Source organism: Lycium barbarum, chromosome 9 (genome assembly GCF_019175385.1).
Source record: "Lycium barbarum isolate Lr01 chromosome 9, ASM1917538v2, whole genome shotgun sequence".
Taxonomy (NCBI): Eukaryota; Viridiplantae; Streptophyta; class Magnoliopsida; order Solanales; family Solanaceae; genus Lycium; species Lycium barbarum.
The window spans coordinates 111284394-111304329 of NC_083345.1; the positions used below are offsets into that span (position 1 = coordinate 111284394).

At 34.4% G+C, this 19936-nt stretch overlaps 2 protein-coding genes across 3 annotated transcripts; one reads left to right on the top strand and one right to left on the bottom strand.

Annotated features, from left to right (window-relative positions):
• Positions 1-606: 606 nt before the first annotated feature.
• LOC132611446 (early nodulin-like protein 15) lies at positions 607-1997 on the top strand. Its single transcript, XM_060325879.1, has 2 exons — positions 607-920; positions 1494-1997. The coding sequence occupies exons 1-2, from the start codon at positions 728-730 to the stop codon at positions 1841-1843; spliced, it is 543 nt and encodes a 180-aa protein (XP_060181862.1). The 5' UTR covers positions 607-727; the 3' UTR covers positions 1844-1997.
• A 655-nt stretch (positions 1998-2652) lies between these two features.
• LOC132609415 (nucleoid-associated protein At4g30620, chloroplastic-like) lies at positions 2653-9216 on the bottom strand. Of its 2 annotated transcripts, XM_060323391.1 has the most exons (7): positions 9015-9212; positions 7617-7750; positions 4857-4957; positions 4717-4756; positions 4471-4542; positions 3363-3419; positions 2653-3009 (listed from the first exon to the last, which is right to left on the bottom strand). In XM_060323391.1, the coding sequence occupies exons 1-7, from the start codon at positions 9109-9111 to the stop codon at positions 2938-2940; spliced, it is 573 nt and encodes a 190-aa protein (XP_060179374.1). In that variant the 5' UTR covers positions 9112-9212; the 3' UTR covers positions 2653-2937. The 2 variants fall into 2 exon arrangements, with proteins under 2 accessions (XP_060179374.1, XP_060179375.1); XM_060323392.1 differs by lacking the exon at positions 3363-3419 and having other exon boundaries at positions 9015-9216.
• Between the last annotated feature and the right edge of the window lie 10720 nt (positions 9217-19936).

A 19936-nucleotide genomic window follows, 5' to 3' on the forward strand; every position in this document is an offset into this window, starting at 1 on the left:
TCTCTCAAAATTTCCTCAATTACCTCAAAATTTTGCTTAAATTTTCATTTTAGCCTTCACTAGATTTAGTACTTATTGAACACTTCAATTCGATTCAAAGTGCACCTATTAAACACATAAATGATGATATGGCAAAACTAGTGATCTCACTCTTTTTTGGGAGGAGCATGATCTATGCATGTGCTCCACTTGTCAGGCGTAAAAACTTATTCATACTTGCTATTTTCACTAAATCAACAAATAAAAAATATATACATCTCTCATAGTTATATTTATCACTTAACTATGATTAATGCTTAAATAATAAGTATATATTTTTATTTCAATTTTTGATTGCTCAGATTAAAGTAATTTGATATAAAAACCGGACGGGAGTAGGCATTTAGCGTGTGGGCTACTTTACACAATTTCCAGAATCTTTTAGCTTCACCTGCACCTTTGACTTAAGAGTCTTTTACTAACGTTTATTACCGTTATTTACGTTACGGCCAAAACTACACATTCCTAGGATACCACCAAAACCTTAGCTGCTTTATTCTAGGTTTCTAACGGCTAGTTTTCTAGCTTCCCCTTAACTCTGCATTATAAATAAAGAAAAAAACCTCTGCAAAAAAGCACCACACACATCTCTATCTTCCTTCTTTCCACTTCACTTCACAAAGCTACCACCAAAGCTATTAAAATCAAAGAATTTCACTTTTTTTAAAGCTTATTGTTTCATTTTAAAATGGCTGGTTTTTCAAGAAATGTGTTTTCTTCTTCAATAGTAGTTGTTGTTTTTTTACTTGGGTTGAGCTTGACAGAAGCAAGAGACCATTTGGTTGGTGGAAAAACTGATTCTTGGAAAGTACCATCTTCTGAATCAGATTCACTCAATCATTGGGCTGAAAAATCTAGATTTCTCATTGGTGATTCTCTTGGTATGTTCACAATCTCAACTTCATCTGCATTTTCATTTTTCAGCTCAGTATAAAAAAATTCTGTATGCATAAAAATTGTTGTATCTCCTTGACATAATAAGGGAAATTTCATGTGTAATGGAAAATGTTAGCTTGATTAAATATTATATTAGTTTGTGTAGGTTCATATTCCAGATGTAGTATTTATTGTGTTTTTCCATATTCCCTTGTTAGAATTCAAAACTTTTCCACTGGTTCAGACATAATTTCACTTAACAAATTACTTAGCTCTGAAACTTCTTATGAAAAGATTAAAGCTCTTTTTTATTTAGTATCTAATGATTATCTTGATATTTGTTAGAACTGCTACTTTTAGTGCTAATAATAAAGATCATTTGCAATGACCATATAAGGGATAATTACCTTTTTTAGGCCGCCCTAAAAATAATAGTAGCCACGAAATATATATGTTTTGTATATTTAGTATAATATACATGTTGTATACCTATAATATAGTTGTATACATAATCAGTGTACATATGTTTTGTATATTTTGACTATCGCCAGTAATAAATTTTTTAATCTTTTTGGCAGTGTGGAAGTATGATGGAAAAAGTGACTCAGTTTTGGAAGTGAGCAAGAGAGACTATGTGAAATGCAACACTTCAAGTCCAATAGCAGTGCACAATGATGGCAACACCAAGATAGTATTGGAACATTCAGGAGCATACTATTTCATTAGTGGAGCAAAAGGGCATTGTGAACAAGGCCAAAAATTAATTGTTGTGACCTTATCTGAGAAGCACAACATGAGGGGATTTATGGGTGCACCTGCACCTTCTCCAGCTGAATTTGAAAGTGCCATTGCTCCTACTAGCAATGCTGATACCTTGAAGGCTAGTTTAGTTGTGGCTCTTGGGGTTTTAATTGGGTTTTTGTTTTGAAGTGAAAAAAGTTTTATAGTCATTTTTATGGGATTTTGGTTGATAGAGATAGAAATGTTGTGAGGAGAAAGGAGGAATTTGGCCTTCTTAGTCATTCTCCTTGGTTTTGATATTCTTTGATTCAATTTGTTCTTTACCATTCCATTCCATCTAATATATTGTGTTACCATTCCATTCCATCTAATATATTGTGTTCTTCTATGGTTAAATAAAAATTTATTAGAAGTCCATTTATTATAATTTTTTAGTGTGCTTTCTGATGAGATGATATAAATCCACGGATTAAAAAGAACTAAGAAAAGTAAAGCTGTTTGGATCACAAAATGAATAATGCCCAAAAACTTTGGTGTGTGAGTTGTCAATTCAATAATTGCAATAAACTTTAATGATTGTAGTTTGATTTGTCTAGGCCATCTATCGGACTCATTTGGATTAAGAACACAAATGCACCAAGAACTCTTTTTGAGTTATTTCTCAAAGACTGACTTAATTGACTTGTTGAATTATCATCTATATTTTTTATTATTTCTAATTGAACCCAAACTACGAGGTAAGATGTTCTCGATCTTCCACAAAGATTAAAAAAAAAATATTTTAATTTTCATAGTTTTCGTAATTATTTTTTAACAGGGCAAAAATGCACTTGTGGCGAATTGAGTTTCTGAAGAATTCCAATATTTTGATTTTCCAAAGAACATATTCCTTAGGGGTTTGGTACAAATCCCTTGCATTTGGGTTGATGACAATTAAAACTAGTATTTTGGATAAAGAGAAAATGGGTACATACCAAAGGGGAGTGAGAAGATCCATACATAATTGGACTGTTAGTTCAAAAAGGATACGTTCTGAGAGCTCGATAGTTTCATCTAGAGAGCTCGATGGTAAAACCTTTCATTGTAATGGCAATAGTTGAATGTCAAAAGAAGAAAGACAAGAAGCAAATATTTGGATGAGGACTTATATATAGAACCTGCCAGCTACTTGCTCCTTTTTGCTTTACTGTGCTTACTGTAAAGCAAATAATTTAAGTGTAATACATCATTGCTGCAAAGCTTATAAACAAAATTGGAGCTTCTTTCTGGTAGACCTCTCAATCACTTCATTCCTTCTAATCCTGCTGGCATCCCTAAGCTCTGAGCAAGATTGCCCATTCTCTCCTTCATTGCCTGCCATCCAAAGACATCATTTTGTGTCAAATCCAAGAAGCAAGAAGAAAGTCAATACTAGGGGTGTGTCTGGTATGAAGGAAAATATTTTCTTGGAAAATAAGTGATTTTCTTACCTATCTTCTAGTTTTTGGCAAGTAAGCAAAAAGATATTGTCTCAAGAGCATTTGTATGTAATCTAGGAAAACACTATTGGGGGTTTGGCGGGGAGGGGTTAGGGTCATTGGGGGTGGGGAGGATGGATACGGTGAACATTTTGACCAACCAAAGAAAATTGAAACATTTTCTTCCTCCATACCAAACACATCCTAGATGATCAAAGGCAACCATACGACAAAGGTAGTTTTTCTCACCAGTACACTTTTCTCGTGCGCGTCTTTGTATGCTTCTGTTACTAGAAGTGAGAGTTTCTGCGTCCACCAAACATAACAGCATGCTCAATAGAAAGAACAACAAGACCGACAAGTTTCATAAGTTGCAAATTATGCTCAACAGAGCTAGTTTTGACCAGGCCGAATCTTTTACTTCCCTTTATGAGAATTTTAACTAATAGCCTGTTTAGCCAAGCTTCCCAAATCTGCGTATTTTGAAAAGTGATTTTTGTAAAAGAATTTTTTCGAATACTTTTGGAGAGTAGCAGTTTGTGTTTTGATTAATCAAGCTTCTGAAATACAGTTTCTGCCACTACTCAAAAAACACTTATTTTTTCTCTAAAAACCTTGCTCAAATACCTCAACTCTCTAAAATAACCGCTATTGGCTTCCCAGAAGCTCGACCAAACAGGCCATATAAATACATGTTACCTATCTTGCTTCTCAGACTCCTATGTTATCACCCTTACTACAAGGTCCTTCTTGTGTGCCAATTTTTTATTCTTTCCCTGGATATTACTATGAGCCCGTTTGGATTGGCTTATAAGTTGCTTATAAGCTGTTTTCAGTTTTTTTGAGTGTTTGGCTGGCCAGCTTAAAACTATTTCGTGCTTAAAATAAGCCCAAAAAAGTAATTGGGCCCGTTTGGCTTAGCTTATCCAAAGCAGCTTATAAGTTGTTTTCAGCTTATAAGCTGCATTTTTTAAGCCAATCCAAACAGGCTATATATTATTTATCTTTGCATGAGTTTTGAGGTTTATCAAGATTTTATAAAATATGTCTTCTTTATGTTGCAAAAGTTACAACTTAGTGACATAAGAGAATATCTGCAGAAAGAACAAAGGAAAGTAGCTATCAACCAAAAACAAAGAAGAAACTAATAAATCGATATTCAAATAGTTTATAACAAGGGTGCGGCCCTCCCGCGGACACCGCGTGAACATGGGATGCGTTGTGCTCTAGGCCTCCCTTTTTATTTAAAGAGTTATAACAAATTGTAACCATGGATTTACGTGTGAAAATTACATATTAATCCCTCTGTTTCAATTTATGTGCAAAGTTTGAATAGGCATGAACATATAAAACTTACTTCCGGTCCCAAGTCCATTGCAGCGTCAGTTATTTCAATGCGCACTGGCTGTTGGTTACCAGAAAGCGTTGCCTACAGAATAGCCCACATCAAAATGTAAGCAGTCACTAGATATTAAAGATAAAAAAAAATCATTTCAAGCAGGATTTTGAATATTTGCAGGTTTATCGGTGTCCATATGAGAGAAATGTGGTGGAGGGATAAGGAGAGAAACAAAAAGCTATCTTTGGGAAAAGCAATCAATACCTTTATAAGTTCACCTTCACAATAGCCATCAAACTCTGCACTGTAAATTAAGACAGAAATGTAACACAAGAATATTTTGAGCACACAGTAATGCTGACTGCAAATAAAACGGTTATGGAAAAATTATCACGAGCACCTACGCTGCAAGTTCTTTCTGCACACGTACTGCCTCAACTTGAACAACCATTTGTGCCTTCTTTACAGTTTCGTATAGATTTTGCATGTTTCCAAGTATTCCAGCCTGGATTGAAGTTGGATCGATCATGACAAAGAAACATGATGATTTTGATATCAAGCGAGACCACTAATAGCCTGTTTGGCCAAGCTTCTAAAATCTAAAATCAGCTTTTTTTAAGTTCTTTTAGAGAAAAGTACTTTGGGTGAGAAGCAGTTTGTGTTTGACTAATCAATTTGAACAAGAACTAATGTTTGGCCAAGCTTTTAAAAAGTACTAAAGATACTTTTTTCAGTTTCTCAAAAATTGCTTCTACTTCTACTCAAAAGCACTTTTTCTTTTCCTTAAAGCTTGGCCAAACACCCAACATTGAAAAAAAAGCACTTTTTGTGAAAGAAAAAAGGCACTTTCGGCATTAGAGAAGCTTGGCGAAACAAGTTATAACAACCAGACTTGCTTCTTTTCTGAAGGAAAATGATTATACATGAGTAGGAAGCTGGATGCAAAACCTAAGAACAAAATAATCTACCAACGATCAGTAACTAGTTACTAGCATACACTCCAAAAGAATTTGATATAAAGATTAAACAAGATGACTGTATACACCTGCTACACCAAATATCATCTTTCAAATGCATGGAAATCCATGTGGAAGAAATGAGATAATTAATCTATGGCTCAATACTATGAAAGAGTGGACGTACGGGAGCACTTATGAATAGAGAAGGAATAAAACTTTACAAGAAAACATCTCTAGAACTCAGTGAAGATCGAATTAGTTCTCAACTTAGCAAATCCGTGTTTTACTACCAATCACAAGTTTCACGTTCGATGCAGTATTCACCTCATACTCACCTCTCCCTGATAAATGGAGGACGATGACCTTTTCACTCATTTTCATCAAGTCTTGCAACAAGTATTGTTCTTAGTCTTTTATCAGAAAATTCTAAGGGTTCTTAGAAAATATCAGACTACAAAGTTTTGGGAAACACTTAAAAGAATTCTGCTTAAGTGAATCTATAAGGTTTTTATTTATTGTTTTAAGTAAACTTATAAGATATTCTCTTGAGTAAATTGAAGTATCATCTCTAATTATTTACCCTGGGAAGTTTTTGTTCAAGTAAATTCGTGAGATATTCTCTAGAGTAAATTGGAGGGTCATCTCTATTTCTTTATGTACTCCCTGGTTATATTTCTCATATAGTGGAATTACTCCTCCTCGTTGGTGGATGTAGGAATAATTGGAGAACCATAAAATTTATAAGTCACTCTCTATGCATCTTTTATTGGCTTTACTATCATATTTTTTGTTCCCTTCAAAACGAGAGTAAATCCTCAATAAGTCTGCAGTATTCATCGTCTATGATAAATCCCATTTAAGAATTTCTCAAGATTGATATGGAACTCTGCTCTTAGTACCTTAAAAGTGAAATTTACAGACTTACACCGAAAAAATGCTTCAAAAGATCGATGCTTATGCTATTATGGATGTCAGAAATTAAAAAATGGGTATTATTGCTTAGGGCACGAGTTCCCATCCTTTATTACTGTTAGTGGCGAAAAGCCGAAAACTTCATTGCTTGTCCTATTCAAAACCTGATGGTGTAAAAGATAACTCAAACTTCTTCTTTTTTTTTTTTTTTTTTTGGTGTGGTAAAGATAACTCAAACTTGGGAGCTTCTTGATTTCTTATTGTTAAATTTGGTAGTTGCATATATCATTTCATACTTCCATTGTGCAATTTGTTTATCATATATGCATACGATGCAGCTCCAGATCAGAGAAAAGATTAATAAATATGGAAACAACATGTCCCAATTTAACCAAAGGAAAATCAATTAGCTAAACAAATACATGTGGTCCACATTCTTAGCTATTATAACCCCAAGTACATCTTTCATATCCATTCAAACACCATTTGCTTTTATCCGAAAATTTATATTTCTGTTTTTTTTTTTTTTTTTTTTATAGGTCAGCAAATATATATTTCTTCTAAGCTAAGTTACTTGGACTCAGGTGCGGGTGTCCGATACGGGTGCAGATCTAGATGTCGGATCTTTCATGATCTAAATTTTAAGATTCGGGGATACGGATCCAGTTATGGATACGGGTGCGGGATTTGGCTAAAAAAATTCAAATATCTAAAAATAGAGTGATAAAACCTAAATAATGGAATATTATGTGGAAAACTTGAGGAAAAAATATTGATCAAGAGGAGAATCCCCGAAGGAGATAAAACGAAACAGAGTGACATAGAAATTTTTATATACAAGGTATTCCATTTTCTTCAATTTCACCTTAGCTTTAGTTTTGATTAAAGAAATCATTGAATCTGTCTAGAAATTCTACGTTGATTTTGGTCAAAATATCCGAAATCGGTTGACCAAATCGGGTACGGATCCCACACCCATGTCGTGTCGACACGGGTGCGGCAACGAAAGTGAAGAGTCCAAGTAACATAGCTTCTAAGAGTTGAAAGTGTTTACACTTTAGATAATGGTAACCTAATTTGCTCCGGATGGTACTATTACGTATTGAATTTGAACACACTTTTAAACATACAGAAGAAACAATGTGATTTTAAATGAAAACTAAAGATTCATGAAAGGCATATAATACCAGTTACATTTTAAATTTTCATTTATAGGGATTAAGCAAATTATTTGATATGTAAGCAAAAGGGTTTACCAAAATATAATCAACCAAAGAAGAGAATATTTTGCACCTTATTATCATCGTTGTTACTATCCTTTTTGCCACCAAATAAGCCATGAACCTGAAAAGATCTCCTAGCTTTCTGGCAATCTCGTGATGATATACTTGAAAGACCAATAAGTAGGGCACTTGAGTTTGATTTACCTAAAACACGATGTAGTTACGGAACATTAGAATCATTCTCGAATTAGTCAGAAACAGTAAAATAGCTATAGACATCATAAGACATATTGGAAACTAAAAGGATTAGCTAAGAAGGAAGATAAGTGAACATGAAGCATAAATGAATACAGAAAAAGACTAATATATTCTGCCTAATCTAATTAATCATTAAGACAAAGCATTTTTACTCGCTGATATACTTTCAAATACATTCCGAATTTGAGGGGTATCAGAGTGAGCACTATATTGATGCCTAAATGATTTAATCATCCAAATTCTGATCCTAACAGCGCCATTAGCTTCTCATTGTCCATATGCGACATTAAGAAAGGGTGAGATATATCATCACCAATTTAATATAACAGGTTTCTCTTGCTTGATTTGTTTACTCATATACTGAAACTTCAGTGAGGCGGGGCACCAAATAGTGACTGACTGACTGACTGTAACACGAAATAAAAGTTCTTGTGCACCCTTTATATCTCCTTCAAGTTATCACAAAAACCTACCACGAGAACCGTTTCTTTGTTCTTTCTTTGGAACCTGCAACCTTGGAACCAGACCCCCTAAAGCACAAAGTAGACTACTTCCTTTTACAGTTCAACACAAGAAAATCATGCAAAACAAACCTTTGGAATAGCCAGGGGGATCCAACCTTATGTACCGGGTTCATTACGCGAAGCATAATTTATGTGTAAAGATCTACTAAAATTGCAACGAATAGTATATATGAACACAACACTTTTAAAATATGATAGGTTCAATGCTAAAAACCTTAGAGATTGAACCCATAAAATTCAAATCCTGATCCGCCTCTAGGAATAACATTGTATGGTCTTAGAGATCCTTATACACTCCAACTAATATAATTTTGATATTGAAATATCCAAAGTAAAAAACATTATCTAAAAAGAAAACTCAACCAAATTACCAATTAAGAATGTAAATTTCAATATGAAATGGATTTCTCAGTTATAAAAAACAATACCAAAAAAGGGTTAAGTAGCTAAAAAATTGAGCCTTTTCAGGTATACAGGTTGAATGTAAATTTCAGGTAAATCGAAAACTACAGTCTTGGTAATTTTTTGAAAAGAGCCCATCAAACAACCCAAAAGAAAAGGAAAAAAAGAATTTACCAAGATGCATCAAATTTCAAAAAGCAATAAAGCAAATTAAACGTAGAATTCCATACAAGATTAACCCATTTAGCTAATTCAACCAATGGGTAAAATTCATAATAACTTACAAAAAGAGAGTGAAGAAGAGGAAGGGCATTTATGGTCATTTGGTCTGTGACACTTGGGGAATTGAGCAGCTAACGTAGCACTTGGAGAAATCGCCATTATATGTATATTTTTCAAGCTAAAAGATGTGGGCTACGCAAAAAGATTAAGCTTTTGAGGGCTATAGCTTTTCAGTTGTGGCAAGATAATTTTATTTTAGAGTAGGTCACATATATTATAATTTTTCTCTATCTTGCTAATATGAAAGAAACAAAGTATAAGCATTAATGCACGTGGTACAGTACACATCACCAGCAACATCATAGTAGGAAGAATAAGGTGGAGGACCCCAAAAGTTTTTTTTTTTCCTAAGTGGCAAGACTTTCATTTTCTTTTTCATTTATTTTCGGCCTAGAAATTACTAATGAGGTGATTAGCGAACATGCGGGGGCCTTTTTGTATTTTTAAAAAACTTTGGGATTTAATTTTAAACTAACAAAAAACATACAATTTATGCTCCAACTAATCGATCATCACCGTCATCTTCCCCCATAGCCATTGTTTGATCTTCCCGCTTCTCGAAACTACAAAAACTTGAGGAAATCGAGGAAATCCTAATCTACATTAGCAGTTATTCTAACTTCAGGATTTACTCTACCTTGAAGATATAGGTATGCAACCCTAATTTTATCCTTTTTTATTTATTTATTTTTGGGATACCAGTTTGTAATATTTTCTATTTTTGTTCACAGTTTGTATCTTGGGGTTCGAATTTTCATTATATTCATGGCCAGGACAAAAAATGTATAGAAAAAATCAAGAAAGATGAAACAACAAGTAAAAATATCTGTTGGGAAAGTTAAATCGGCGGTGGACTACACTGGAAATAACAAGCAAGGTCGGAAAAGATTGAGAGTGGAGGAGGAAGTAGATGAAGACTTTGTGCTGCATAATTACATGGATAACAAAAAAGCATTCTAATAAACGAGTAGAAAAAGAAAAGAATGGTGATGTTCAGGAAGAAACTGTTGATGATGATGTTGAAGAAGAAAAAAAAATGATGATGATGATGATGATGATGTTGAAGAAGAAGAAGAAAAAAAATAAAGAAGAAGGAGAAGAAGAAGAAGAACAAGAAGAGGAAGAGGAAAAGGACGAGGATGAAGAAGAAGAACAAGAAGAAGAAGAAGGTGATGATAATGATGAAGAACAAGAAGAGGAAGAAAAGGATGAAGAAGACCAATATGAAGAGGAAGAAAAAGATGAAGAACAAGAACAAAAAGAAGAAGTACAAGAAGAAAACAATGCTGATGAGATGACCATAGACCTCGCAAGTTATGGACTGACCACATGGAGGGCTAAACTTGGTGGTACATTCCCTGGCAAGATCTCATTAAGGTCTAGGATGTCAGTTTTTTTTTGAATTAATAAAAATTATTAATGCTCAAGAACTTCCGAATATTTTTAACACTCTTGTTTTGGCCAATTCATGTCATTGTCAACTTTATGGAATGGATTCAATGGAAAATTTGTTCATTCTCTTCTTCTTCGTCAAGTTACAAATAATGAGAAGAAGCATGAGTTGTGGTTCATAGTGGAGGGAGTGCCCTGTTGTTTTGGGTTGAGGGAGTTTGCACTGGTCACAGGTTAGAATTGCGGAGCTTTACCCAGTGAGGAAACGAAGAAGGTTATTTTCTCAAGAGGTTTGGGTTTTGGAATAAACTAAAACAGCTTACCAGACCCATGGGGTTGACCACTGTTGAGCTACTGAAATTAGTTAATAAAAAAGAAGATAAATTGACCAATTTAGAGGAGTTTAAGATTGTAATGGTTGTATTTGTCCATACCATCTTGTTGGCTCATGATGTTTCGAAAAACATTGATAAGAACTGGGTCACCAAGGCGGATAGTATTGATTTCTTTCAGAAATATCCATGGGGGCAAGGAATGCTTCAAGCTTAACTTCGAATATTTGAAGAAGGTGGATATTCTGAAGATGTATAAACTATATTGTGAACAAGCAACAACCACAGTATGCTCTTTATGGCTACCCCTGGGCCTTCGTTGTAAGTATTTTATTACGAACCAATATGGAGATTATATTATTATAGATTAGTGATTGCTATCTTACTGCTTATTCTACTTATTTGTTTATTCCTGTTTACTATAGGCATAGGCATACGAAGCTATGTCATTTGCTTGAAAAACTGCTGCTCTATCTAAAAAACGTCCTTTGCCGATTCCAATGATTTTGAGATGCCGAATGGAGGAGAAGCCCGAAGCTGTTGATCCTTTCAAAAATGCAATTGACAGTCGTATGGTAATGATACAAATCTATTAATGCATTAGAACTTAGGTTGGTGAATGTCTATTCTGATTTAATCTGTTGTTGTTTTTGTTAACTTGAGGTGGTGAGACCTTTTCTACACCCGGATGGTGCAGAGAAGAGGAAGGACTACATTAAAAATCTTGTAGATTATGAAGTAACAAAAGAGAGAGATTGGGGATACTTGTCACTTTAGCGTGAAAAATGAACTTGCATTTGGTTCTGGGCACGAACATGATCATGATGAAGACCAAGTTCAAGATCGAAATCTTGGAGGACTGGTAAAGAGATGTGCACCATTGTGGTCGTGAGCCGAGTGTCATTACAAATAGATTGACATCACTTGAGGAAGAACTAGTTAGCATTTGCAAATTGCTCAAGGTAAAACCAAGAAGGCATTCTAAATGTGTTTCTCCTTCAGTTAGGTCCAGTAGGAAGAGGATCAGGAAAGCATTGCAATGTGCCAATGCTAAGAAGAACAAAGGGAATGTCAACATCTGTGACATTCAAGTTAGTTAGTAGAAACTTTTATGGTCTATTGTTACTAACCTTTGTTAATTTTGACCCAGTGAATGCTCTTGCTGGTTCTCATTTGGGTAATAGGAGTTCTAAACCACATATTTCTTATTCAGTTAGGTCCAGTAGGAAGAGCATCAGGAAGGCATTGCAATTTGCTAATGCTAAGAGGCCCAAACGTAATGTCAACTTCTGTGACATTCAAGTTAGTTAGTAGAAACTTTTAAGGTCTATTGTCAATTACTTTGTTACTCACCTTTGTTAATTTTGACCCAGTCAATGCTCTTACTGGTTCTCCTTTAAGTGATCCTACCCATGTCACCAATGCTGAGGGCTCTTCTAGTCCTTTGCTTGATCATGCTGATGATCCTAATTGCAAGACTCTTCCTTGTTCTCCTTTGAGTGATCCTTCCCATGTCCCCAATGCTGATGGCCCTTCTAGTTGCTTGATCATGCTGATGATCCATTCGGCCTTCTTGCTGATTCTGCTCTTCCTGGTGATATTGTATGTGAGGTTGCTGATTCTGCTATTGCTAGTGGGAATGCTAGTGAAGATAGATCACCCAATCGAAGAATAGTTGATGTCTTAAAAAATCTAAATGGCGAGGTTGGCATTGAAAAGGTTGGAGATGTTGGTCAAAATAGCTATGAGACTAACAATGAAGAAGTTGTTTGAACAATTATTTTGGAAAAATTATTTAGGTTTATTTTAGGAACAATTATTTAAGTTTACTTACTTTTTGGAACAATTATTTAAGTTACTTTTTTGTATAAGTGCAAATATTCCTGTAAATTTGCCTAACGAACCAGTTATTATAACGAATGTTTTATCTAGTGTTTTATCAGTGAACTAATTCATTAATTGCAAATATTCGTTTTCAGTTTTTCACTTAAAATTTCACAATTTTCACTGGTCACCATTAACCGGTTATTATCACGGATATTTTGTGTAGTGGTCTAGTGGTCAAACAAATTTGCCTAACGAACCAGTTATTATAACAGATGTTTTGTCTACTGAGTCTAGCGGATTTTTTTATCAGTGAACTAATTCATTAATTGCAAATATTGTTTTTTTTTATACTTTAAATTTCACAATTTTCCTGTAAATTTGCCTAACGAACCAGTTATAATAGCGAATGTTTTGTGTAGTGATCTAGTGGTGAAACAAATTTTCCTAACGAACCAGTTAGTATAACAGATGTTTTTCTAGTGAGTCTAGTGGTGAAATATTCCTGTAAATTTACCTAATGAACTAGTTATAAATTCACCTCACATATGCAAGCAAGAAAAGTCAACTGCAAAAAACATAACATCACTTAAATATTCATATATTTAACATAACAAAAACTTAAAACATAACATATTGTTGTTCAAAATACATAAAAACTTAAACAAAGGAGGAGAGTTTGGGGGCAGGGGGGAGGGATCCATGTCAATCCCCGCCAAAAGACATAGGGCCCTCAGCATACGAGCAATGAGCCTGATGTTCATCTCCTGGTGCTCAGCATCCTCGTTGATACATTGAGTTAGCTGATTCAAATCAACTCTGAAGTTGATACAATCAGGACAAAGGTGGTTTCTCCTTGGCAGCATTTTGGATCAAGATGAATAAAAGATGAAAATATATTTATAAAGATTGCAAGTGAGAAGAGGAAGAAATGTGCTGTTGAATTTATAGGAGTGAAAAGGTGTGGTTTCGTGCTTTAGTGACCATTGTATCGATTGGTGCAGTGAACCATTAAATCACTTCGTTTTACGAATTAATTTGATAATGGGTAAATGAACAGCTGGAGTCTATTAATAATCGTTTTTGGGATATTAATGTGGCATATTATTATAATTATAATATAATAAAATACTCGTATACAATAACACTTAAATTTGAAAAAACTTAAAATGGTGACTAAAAAATATGTTAACGTCATGAAATTGGTGACTTGATGTATTAATTACTAGAAATAATGTGTAATTACACATTAACTATGCCATAAATTACACTTCAAACATTACATTATCTAAGGATTACTCTTTACAAACTTGTAATGTTGATATTCATATTGTTGTTCTTTGTAATATTTCACCAATAATGAATTCTTTTGTAATATTTCAACAATAATGATGTTTTTGGTCATGTATAAACAAAATGCCATGAGATTAATATTTTGATAATCATGTGTTTGTGATCTTGACTATTCTACTAAATTGTTCGTCTAGATACAATAAATTCACCTGCACGCCTTATTCTAAATAATCATTGCATATATTAATATAAGTACACGCCTTTCACAGGTCCCAAAGCACCTCATTAAGTAGTTTTAACTATTACCGATACTCAAATATTGATTTAAAAGATAAATAACATAATTATCCGTAGACTAAGCTTATTTTGAAATACCATAATTAATACATAATTGAATTTTTTTGGGGAAAAATTAGAATAGCGATGGTCCTTATGGTGTAGTAGAATCCAAATACAATCTAGTAGAAGACTCACCTTTGAAACCTCTCCTGATAAAGTGCTGCTTCACGTATAGGTGCCTTGTAAGGGGAATATTAGAAGGGTCCTGATAGTGTACTAGAATAGCAATGGTCCTTATGGTGTAGTAGAATGCAAATATAGTCTAGTAGAAGACACACCTTTGAAACCACTCCTGATAAGGTGTTGCTTCACGTAAAGGTGCCTTGTAAGGGGAATATTAGAAGGGTCCTGATAGTGTATTAGAATAGCAATGATCCTTATGGTGTAGTAGAATCCAAATATAGCCTAGTAAGACACACTTATGAAACCTCTCCTGATAAGGTGCTACTTCACGTAAAGTTGCCTTGTAAGGGGAAAATTAGAACGGTCCTGATAGTGTATTAAAATAGCAATGGTCCTTATGGTGTAGTATAATCAAAATACAGTCTATTAGAAGGCACTCCTATGAAACCTCTCCTGATAAGGTGCCGCTTCACGTAAAGGTGCCTTGTAAGGGGAATGGCCATATAGTTAATTACAATATTAGTTATAGGATACGTATATAGATATTCTAAGTCACATGAAAAGGTGCAGCCTCACTTGAAGGTACCTTTTCTCCCTTCAACGTGCCTTTTCGCCTTTCGGGTCTATAAATACCCTGCTTCACGAATTCAGTGACATTCAAAATTCAATTTCATAACCCAAACGACCAGATGAAAGAATAACTATGGATCAAGCAAACGACTTACCAAATGAACTACCAAACGGTGCACCAAATGATGTACCGAATGCACAAGAAATGGTTATGTACGACGTATGATAAGCTGTTTGTTATGGAAATTTGGAGGTCTAGAAATTGACATAAGGGATCTAAATCATGAAATCAATCACTGCAACTCTACACATTGGGGTTGCGAGGGATGGTTTGAAGAATTAAGCGAGGCCGACAGAAAAATAGTGAGGATACTCACTATACTTCTCGAGGAAAGAAGATAGACACTGCCCTCCGGATTCTCCCCCTCACAATACAGACTTCAACAGCCCTACAAATTCACCCCCTCATAATTCCTAATTATCTTTTTTTATTATATAGCATATTTACTATTCTCCCCGGATGTAATCATTCATATCATATTAATGCTAATGATATTAATGTCTATTTCTATTTCGTATTATTTCCAGTTTTCAGTACAAATTAATTTTTCCCATGGTCAAGTCCTAAATTAGACTTTACAATTCGTCAATTGGTCCAATTTTAATTCTGAATATTGAATATCTGCAGTTCTAATAACCGTTGTTGACACCTAATTTTTTACCGCTTAAGAGTAGTATTTTAATTTTCGCAAATTTCCCGAGTCAAAGACGGAAAAAGGATTTTTTTTTTAGAATTATAAAATAAATAATATTTTAAAAATCCCGACAAAATTGAAAAATCGGCGTTTGAATTACTATTTAGTGAGATTAAGACAAATGACGAGTTATTTACTTTACAAGCATGTATTAAAATTAAGACAGATATCCCGCTCCATCTAGTTCGGGAAAATCGTTAACTAAAAGGCGACGTATGAATTACGTCTAAGCGCATTTTTTACATATTTGAAATATTAGTTGAAACTATGTCAATATTGGGTTCGTATTTTAAAACTGCGTATTCTAAATCTTATTCTTGTCAAAAGTTATTTACGAGGGATTTTTAAACCAATATGTGATTTTTTTTAAATAGTTTGTATTTTATTTTAAAATGGGTATAATATTTCAAAAAGGTGTATATTTTATAAAAGAGGGGGGGGGGGGGGGGGGGTTTAATATTAACCCCCCCCCCATTTATTTTTCGCGCGTCATTTTATTTTGCCCTAAATATTTTCTCTCTCTCTCTCTTTGAGAGAAAACGATGCCGGCGCTAGGTTTCCACCATTCCACCACCATTCCTCCTCCATTTTTAGCCATTATTAGGTATTTCCCCACCATCTCACGTGGTGTGGGATGCCTTGGGCGGAGCCTACAGCTCTTAGCCATCTTGTGCCACCACACCGCACGTGAGAGATGGTGTTGTGGTGATTTGCTCGATACATGGCTGTAAAACTCATCCTTTGTACTGGTTTTTGAGGACGTGTATTGTCCTTTTGTGACCAACGTTCCAATTTGTTTCATTTGTTTGGTACGATTTTTTATTTTTTTCTGTTGGTGGTACTATTTTTGATCTATGCTTTTATCCTTTTGTACTATTTTACTCGAATTATCATACTGATTTTTCCTAAATTCTATTGTTATACTATATAAAATACACTATATAAAATACAACATTATCTATATTATACCATTTACTACTTCGAAAAAATATTATCATTATACTAAAAATTCAAGAACAAGGGATGCTTTTTTTAAAAAGATTGTTGGGTGTTGGTGTTGAAGTTGTGATCCAATTCCTCCATTTCGATCTTTAGGTTGCCCTACAAAAAGGCAATATCCTACCCTAGTGCATTTTATCTTATTTTTTAGCTTATTCATGTGTTCATGTTCATTTGATTGTTTAAAATGCATTTTTGTTATTACTTGATGCACTGTGGTATTGAAACTGTTGGAATAAGCTCTGGACATTGTGAGTTTGTTATATGGAGGTTAAGATGGATAGTTGACTCATACTGTTGTTGCTTGATCTTAAGATTAGATGAAAAAAAGGTGTGATGTTCGTTTTGATCTGCAGATTACTGTTACATTAGCCATATATTTTCAGATTTTTGTATATCATGTTGGTGTGGTTTGAACTTGTTACTATTTTATATAAATTTTCTAATTTGTGATCTTATTTTAGTTATTTAAGGATCATTAGGCAGTTTTAGGATCTTGTTATGAGATTTGAAAGTTTGAAGTGTAGTTGTTTGTTGAGTTATATGATTCAGAATCCAACATGTGATTTAGAACTAGCAGCAACTTTAAAAAATGGCTTTACTGTGATAAGATTGGGTTTCTTGTGTGATTTCTGGTGGTTTCAAAACTGTTTAAGTCTAAAACTTGAAGGAAGAATATGTGTTACTGTTTTTCTATGTTGTATGTCTAATTTGGATTGATAGGTTTCCAAAACTTGAAATTGTTGGCTCATACTAATGTCACATGAACTTTGAAATGATTTCCTTTAAAAACTCATTGACTAAAGCTGGCTTTTAGTGAAACAATCTTCCTTAAAATGACTTGTAAAATGTGTTTATGGGATCTTTAAATGAGTTTTGAAAAGCCAGTATCTTGTGTGGTGCCTTGTAAGCCTTAAACTTGTGTTTCTGGTCTCTTTTAAAACTGTGTGGTTATAAAAAATTCAAGGGTAAAGACAGGCGATTTAAGGGATTGTTTCCGCTTTGTGTGAATATTGTCTTGTCTTTCCTTGGTCCTGTTAAGTGTCCTTTAGAAGGTTGAGTTGGTTTTGGATTTGGCTTGTGGATGTTTAAACTTGTTTGAGATTCTGGAAACTGCTAGTGGAGTATGTGGTCTTTTAAAATGAGAACTTGAGTGTAAAAGATTGTTTTGGAAGGTCTATGTCATTTGTTGTTTGTCTTATTGATTTCTGAGAATTTAAATGTCATTTCGAACCATGTATATGTTGTCAATGTCTGTTCTATCAAGCTGATTAAAAGAGTTAGAAGTGTAGGGAGTTTTGAAAGCTTAATTTCTTGTTTTAAAACTAATTTCTTGTTTTAAAACTAAGTATAATATGTTTAAATTAGTACTTTGAAACTGTTGTGTGTTATTCGAGGAATTGGTTCCTCCCGTTACTTGTACATGCTAAGAATGCTCTATAACCTGGTGCTTTTGTGACTTATGTCCTCTGGATTTGAGTTTTGGGTCACAGTTCTGGGAACTTTCACCATCTAGCGTTTAACTGTATAGGAGAGTTAAAACCAAACCAAAAAGTGTTTAAAAAGGACTAAGTGATGGACTTGTTTTGTGTGGACCATTCCCCTGGCCATTTTGTTTGATTGATCATGTGACTTGTGTACTTCATCCTCCCTTCCCTGCTTGTTTGAATTATGCCATACCTGCACTATTTGGATCCTTTTCTGACTCTATGAATATGATTGTGATTATTCTAATAGAACTTCCTCTGTTGTGACTTGTTATGTTGAAACTTGACCTATGCTTACACCTAGGGACAGGATCATGCACCATTGGATCCCTTTTGACTTTTAGAACTTGTCTCTAATTGGAATTTCCTTTGTTTGAAACTCGCATTGATCATTTTTGATCCACACTTATGTCCTCAGTCCATTTGTGTCATCCTAAGAACAAAAACCTAGATTAGATCACTATCTGAGATCTTTTGCTAGCATCTTTATAGGACCTATTGTTTCTACACCATTTGTATGACCTATATTGAACCTTGACTAGTAAAACTGAGAACCTGGACTATTTTGAACTTGTAACTTGCATCATTTGATATCTTGGCCATGTTTTGAGCTAAACTGGTTTCCTGTACTTGTAATCTTATTTCTGTGACCTTTTGTTTGGTAATCAAAGAGTAAAAAAATGAACTTAACATTAGTTTAACTCGTTGATTAGTTTAAGAACACACTTTTGAACTAGCCTAATCCACTCACTTGGCTCATTGGCTCTTGATTTCTTAAAACTGGAAACTAGTAGATTGCTCACGCCTTGTCTTAACTGTGTCTTTGGATTGGTTTAAGACTCCCTTACCCCCTATCCTTTCACTGCATTGCTGCTACTTGCCCTGGTCACTTTGAATTCGCACCTTGGTTTTTATTTGTGGTGTTGTTGCCTCTGTGCTACTTGACCCCGTAAAGCCTTGCCCTGCCTTACTTGTTGACTTGTAAACTGAAACCTCCTACACATTACCTTGCTTCCTTTGCAACTAGATATCTTCCTAGACTTTGCTGTCATTCTGGGATTAGCTTTTTGTGACTAGATTTGAGTTTGATTAGGCCATTATGGTTCTCCTAGTTGTTCTTGGTAGGTGTTTGATCCTGTCATAGCTTTGAATGTCCTAGCTTTGTTAAAATTGATTAGAAAAATATAAGGTATAGATAGCCTTAAAATGAGACATTTGAGATCTATACCTGTATTGATTTCTGGGATCTGAGATGACTAAAATATAGCGATATACACTAGTGTATGGTGGGTATGCAACAATGTTTTGCTCTCCTAGGTGTGGATATTTGAGGTATATCTGTGTGTAACATGGTTCTTACACTTAGTTGGAAATCTGGGAAAGTTGTAGTTTGGGCCTCATATTCTGTGCTGCATCTCTTTTGGTCCTTTAGACCTCCTTACGTGTTTCTGCACTCAGCTTTTGGGCTCTACCTTAGGCTTTTCTTTTATGATATTGTTTACAACTTTTGGTTATTTATATGGGCTTAGCCCAAGTCGATGTAATTAATTTTTGGCTTTGTAATTTATTTAGTTCTTAGCTATGTTGAATAGTATACTAATATTGTGCCGTTTGTATCTCTGTCCACCCAAATCTGTTGGTGGGTCCCCACGGGGCCCAGTAGTGTACTTAGATCGAGTCTACCAGCTCGGAGCAAAAATGGAGCATACGTTTGGACCCGAGGATTACCCCAAATGCATAACACATTCTTATTGGGCTTGGTCGGCCCAATTCCTTATCTCTTTATTTATTTTATATTCCGAATTTGAGC